The sequence below is a fragment of the Lynx canadensis genome, chromosome A2 (assembly GCF_007474595.2).
Source record: "Lynx canadensis isolate LIC74 chromosome A2, mLynCan4.pri.v2, whole genome shotgun sequence".
Taxonomy (NCBI): domain Eukaryota; kingdom Metazoa; phylum Chordata; class Mammalia; order Carnivora; family Felidae; genus Lynx; species Lynx canadensis.
The window spans coordinates 97331426-97337425 of record NC_044304.2 but is presented as its reverse complement, the minus strand read 5'-3'; the positions used below and the strand labels follow the sequence as shown (position 1 = coordinate 97337425).

Genomic DNA, 6000 nt, shown 5'->3' with positions numbered 1-6000 from the left:
AGAATAATGTGATCACGGTGCTTGGAAGTTTTTGATTTATAACTATACTATTCTCTACTTATAAGGCTGCAGTCTAGGAGGCAGAGCAATGAATCATTACAATTGTCTATCTGGGAAATGTCAAAAGATTAAGTAAGGGCAGAAGAAGAGAGAAGAAGAAAGAACACACATTTTTGTCTGAGAATTATTCCACAATTAATGGGAAGATACCACTAGTACATAAATCCAGTGCTGAAGAAATAATAATTAAATTTTTAAAATCTTCAAATAAGGCTACTAATAAGCATAATGCTTAAACTTCCTGGATAGAGAGCAGATTATCCTCTGTGACTCTGAAACTAAATCATTCCTTATTCAACTGTCAACAGTGACCTCTCCCGATACACTAAGAGTTTGGGAAAATAAACTTAAGCTGAATAAAATAAATGAATTAGAAATTTGAACCAATCATTAATGGATCCAGATTTAAAAAAAAAAAGGACACATACAGTTTAATTGATACTTTGCTGATACAAAAATAAGCATCCACAGAACGTTTATTTACTGTTTAAATTACTCCATATTTTCATATACCATGAACAGAAAATATATTTTATCCCACACACAGTAAGACAAACAAGTGCAATCTTTCAAACATTAAAAGTTATAATCAAATCTGTACAACAGATAAATAAATTTATACCTCTACAGTTAGCCTGTAACAAAACAAAATGAAAAACATATTGCCCGAAGTCACCGGTTTACTTAAAATTCTACTCATGGTTAATACATCTCACTCATAACAACTTGAATTTTACTACACTGCACAAGTTAGATTGATAAATATTTTAAAAATAGGGGGGAGTAATAGGAAATACCAAAATGATTATAAGAGCTTTCCAAACATTGGAAATAGACAGAAATTAATTAGTTGAAGGAAAACATTAAATGGATCCACAGGGTACTGGTTTTACACTGGTACAGCTTCAGGGAAGAAAACATGTGAATGTCTGGGATTGGAAAGAAAATTTGGCCTTTTTATAAAAAGAAGCAGCAACAGCATCAACAGTGACAAAACCCTGTCATGGAGCCTAGAACAACTCTGAGAGACAAAGTGTACAAAGATTTAGGTATACCTGAAAAACACAGTTAGGAAGAAAAATCATGTCAGGAAACAGATAACATCAGAACATGAACATATATAAATTAAAGGCTACTGTTTATCATTCCACATCATTGCACATAGATATAAGAAAACAATACTGCAGTCATTCTTGAGTAAGAAAGTTTCGGTGAAATAGGAAGTTGCATGATAAATACAGGTGTAGACAATCTTATTACCACAAATTTAGTAAATATCAAAACACTCAGTGGTGTCCACTAAGCTAATTAAATGATCTATATGTATTACTGGAAAGGTAATTATTTCCCTGCCTTCATGTTAACTTAAAATCATTTATAAATGGCAACATAGATCCAGTAGAAAAGACTTTTCACATGCAATCCTATACAATGCACTCTGCTTCAATTTTTTTTTTCAGTATTTCACATTGGAGATGTACATTTCCAATATACATACAACCACACATGTTCAACAGACGCCACTGAGCTGTCCTCTTGCCACACAAATTAATTTACATATACATTTATATCTCCAGATAGATACTTTTCCTTCCTCTAGGCAGACACAAAATCAGTCTGAAGAGTTTAAGTTTTTTAGGATCTTAGGAACCTAATGTCTGGATTTATCTTGAATCGACGATAAGATGAGGAGTCCACAAAAAAATGCAGCTATACATGCCAACCTTTTCAACAGAGATGAGTTATCTTTAGGAATAATAATCTGTGCAAGATCATTAGTGATCTGAGAAATTTCATGTGCCACACAAACAAATATGAAAGTGCTGACAATGATGTTGAGCATAGGGTTTCCGGGTATGAGAACCAAGATGCCTCTTGTGTCCGCTGCCAGCCAGATGTGATACTGGCAAATAAACAGCTGGAAGGAAAGTATCTAAGTTAGATATGTACAGATGGTCCAGGACTATCTCACAGTTTTGCCTAACTTAAACATTTGGTAGCATCATTACATTAGCAGGCTTTTCCAAACCATTTAATTCTGTTTCACTCTTGGTCCTGAAAAGTCTACTGTGGTCTACTCTCCAGAACTCCTACTTGCTCAAGTACTACTTCAAAGTCCCAAGAAATGAAACAGGACCCTTAGAACTTTAAAAAACATTTTTTTTTGCATGACATAGAAGACAGCTGACAGAATGATATCTGAACTCTGGTATTTAGGGACACCAAATAAGAATCACTACGGTGTGTCTATGCACATAAGTATATATATATGTGCATACTGCAAATTTAATTATATTTGTGAACCATATTCTGTATGTGGATACATGAGCAGGAAATGGCATGGATTTAAGATGTCTTCAAGTGTGTTTTGAATGGCCAGACAAATGTTTTCAACTATATTTTCATGATTCCATAGTATATTTCAACTTTGATGTGAGTATACATATTAGATGACACCACTACAACTTTGATTATGATCACAAATGGTTCTCTCATCAAATTGGTTCAAATATCAAAGAGTAGAAAAATGCTTAACTACCTCCCAAATATGAGACCATAACATTTCTATATATTTTTTTAATGGTTTATTTATTTTTGAGAAAGTGTGTGTGCACACGCACATGTGCAAGCAGAAAGAGAGGGGGACAGAGGATCTGAAGAGGGCTCTGTGCTGACAGCATCGAGCCCGACGTGGGGCTTGAATTCATCCACCATGACATCATGACCTAAGCCAAAGTCAGACACTTAACCAACTGAGACACCCAGGTGCCCTAAAATTTATTTTTACTAGAAATACCACATTATAACTTCATTCAATTAAAATTTATACAAACTCTCATACTCCAAGTATTAAGGGGTTGGCAAAATATTCTTTTTATCTACTGAATGACTTGGTAAGTCATTCTCGATTAATAATTCTAAATTCTATTCAGTCTCACTTATGAGACAAAAAAATAATAGAACATTTTATTCAAGAACTCAAAAATTTATTTTCCCTATTTTAAAAACAACTTAATAGGGGCGCCTGGTAGCGCAGTCGGTTAAGCGTCCCGTCCGACTTCAGCCAGGTCACGATCTCACGGTCCGTGAGTTCGAGCCCCGCGTCGGGCTCTGGGCTGATGGCTCAGAGCCTGGAGCCTGCTTCCCATTCTGTGTCTCCCTCTCTCTCTGCTCCTCCCCCCGTTTCATGCTCTGTCTCTCTCTCTGTCTCAAAAATAAATAAACGTTAAAAAAAAAAAAATTTTAAAAAACAACTTAATAAATCTTATACTCTAAATGTATCTTCTATGATTACAATATGAATTCCACGTTTTAAAATGTTCTATCTTGGGAGCGCTTGGGTAATTCAGTCAGTTAAGCATTCCACTCTTGATTTCAGCTCTGGTCATGATCTCATGGTTCATGAGTTTAAGCCCCATGTTGGGCTCTGGGCTGACAGCGTGCAGCCTGCTTGGGATTCTCTGTCTCCCTCTATCTCTGCCTCTCACCCTGCTCCCTCCCTCCCCGCCTCTCTCTCTCTCTCTCTCTCAATAAACATTTAAGAAAGTAAAATGTTCTATTTGAATAATAGAGGTCAGAATAGGCAGAATGTATTTTAAAACATACTTTAAGGTTTTAAATAATTCATATTAGGTACTGCACACAAAATGTAATGAGTTTTAAAAAATTTCCCCAAATTTCCAATCACAAAATTTCCTGAATTTATTAGGATAAGTATTGATAAACTAAATTCTAGTAATATTTAATATGGAGATGAAGAACAAATCAAAATCCCCCTCAGCTTATCTTCATTCATATCTATTTATAAATTTCATTTATTCTATTTAATTTTTTTCTCTCCTGATCTCAGCATCTTAGTTGTGTTTAAAAAGCTTAAAACAATATAAAGAATATATGAAATTCATCTATGTCCAGTCATTTAAATACAGCTTTAAAAACACACTATTCTAACTGCTGTTGAAAGTTCTGAATTTTTTTTCTATAATGCCATAAATAACATAGCTTTGATTTTTTAAAAATGTCTGTTGGATTCACACACACACAGCCACACACACACACCTGCATGTAACACTTGCTATAGAGATAGAACAGATATTAATGTACCAACCTCTAATGAAATTTTCCAAACCAAGCAAAAAATGAACTATAAAACTGAACGGGCATATCCAGGGATATTCCTTATTAGGATGAAGGCTAAATCTACGGAAAAACCACAAAGGCAAAATAAATAATCTGTTTACTAAAAATGTTTGCTTCCCGTCAAGTGAGAATTTTATTATCTATGTTCTTGGACTATTTGATACATACACAATGTTTTTTTTCAATAAAGTTTGGCAAGTCATTTTTGTTCTAGAGTCTGTCCATATTAGGTTTCTCAACATGTGCTCTGTATGTATACTGCATGCCAGTGCAGAATGTAGGTAGTGCATGGCTAAACAATTTTATGTGTATTTGAAAAATTGGTAAACCCACGTGAGTCCCTTTGTGTAGAAAGAAATGATATCCTATGTTGTGTAGCAAAATTCATAAAATTTCATGATACAATTTGGCTTCTTCCATAAAGTATCTGCCTGACTGGCAGCCATATGCCTTCCTTTTGCTCTCTTCAAAAGCCTCCTTCTGCTAACAGCCATGTAAAGATGAGAAATGGCAGGACTTTTAAGATGTCCTCATGTTTGCTCTGTGTGGCCAGGCAAATGATGCCTTGAACTGCATTCACATGTAATGTATTTTCTCCTTTTGATCTCTTCTCTCCAAAAACAATCTCCAGCTTTTGGGCGCCTGGGCTTCACCTCTCTCCCCCACCCTTCTGTACTAGGTGGAATAGTCTTGAATTTTCTAAACTTCTAATTCAGTGTCACACTCAATAACTAGTTTATCAAGCAAAGAGCTCTCTTTAGAATCTACTCTCCTTATAAAGAACAAAGAAATTGTAAGTAAAAAAGTTTTCACTTTCACAAACATTTTCTCTCCTAAAACTTCTCTCATAAAAAGATTGAAAGATCTATTTGCACTTCAGAGAAAAAGTCCCATATTCAATGTTGATCATTCTGGGCATCTGGTCAAAGGCTTTCGGAAGAAGCCTCTGGGATGCATACAAGATGAGCAAATAGGAGATCTGTGGGTCCCTCAATCATTGGGAAAAAGGAACCAAAGTGAACTACTCAGGTACTATTAAGTTGAGTGATCTTCATGGGCAATAGCATCAAAGGGACTCAAGTTTGAATCTGGCCTTTCCCTTGTATTAGTTTTGGGATTTAAGGCAAGGTACTTTACTCCCTTAGGTCTGTTTCCTCATTCATATAAATAAGGATATGATTTACTTGGAAGGTTGATGTGAGCATTTGATGAGAAAACACATAAGAGGTACTTATCATAGCATGCACTGTGAGTCATTTAAGAAACATATTAGGTTTAATAGCACAGTTGGTATATGTAATGGTAAAAATCATAAAGGTGAGACCTACACAAAACCCTTGAACATGAAACCATTTAATGAGTTATTATAAAGTACTGCATAAACTGTAAAATGCTAGGAAGAATGACATAGATACTTACAAATCACTAGTCTGAGCTCTCAGAAAATCCAGGAATAGTTCTAAGCAAATCACTTTCTTTCTTTCTAACTTTAGAAAGAATGTGTACTTATTTCTTTAGCATATTCCAGTCTGAGTTTTGTCATACACTTACTAAACAATGTGATAAGGGGAATAGAAAAGCAAAGAAATAATAGCCATGGAGAAGATAACGGGGGTCTAGGGAGCCATCCTTATTAGCTTTGTAAAGAAATAATAATAATGCTTAAAATTTGTTCAGCATTTATAACTTGTTGGGTACTGTTCTAAGCACTTAATATACATTATTTATGGTTAATCACCTGTATGCTGTTCTATAACAAGCCCTTCTGGAAATTTCTATCCAGATTGATGGGCAAAACTA

At 34.9% G+C, this 6000-nt stretch overlaps 1 protein-coding gene across 1 annotated transcript in view; it reads right to left on the bottom strand.

Annotated features, from left to right (window-relative positions):
- Positions 1 to 518: 518 nt before the first annotated feature.
- The window catches only part of CASD1 (CAS1 domain containing 1), a 52213-nt gene continuing 46731 nt past the window's right edge, over positions 519 to 6000 (bottom strand). Inside the window, 1 exon segment of the mRNA XM_030307967.1 lies at positions 519 to 1978. Within this exon segment, the coding sequence (XP_030163827.1) occupies positions 1712 to 1978 (267 nt within the window). The 3' untranslated portion in view covers positions 519 to 1711.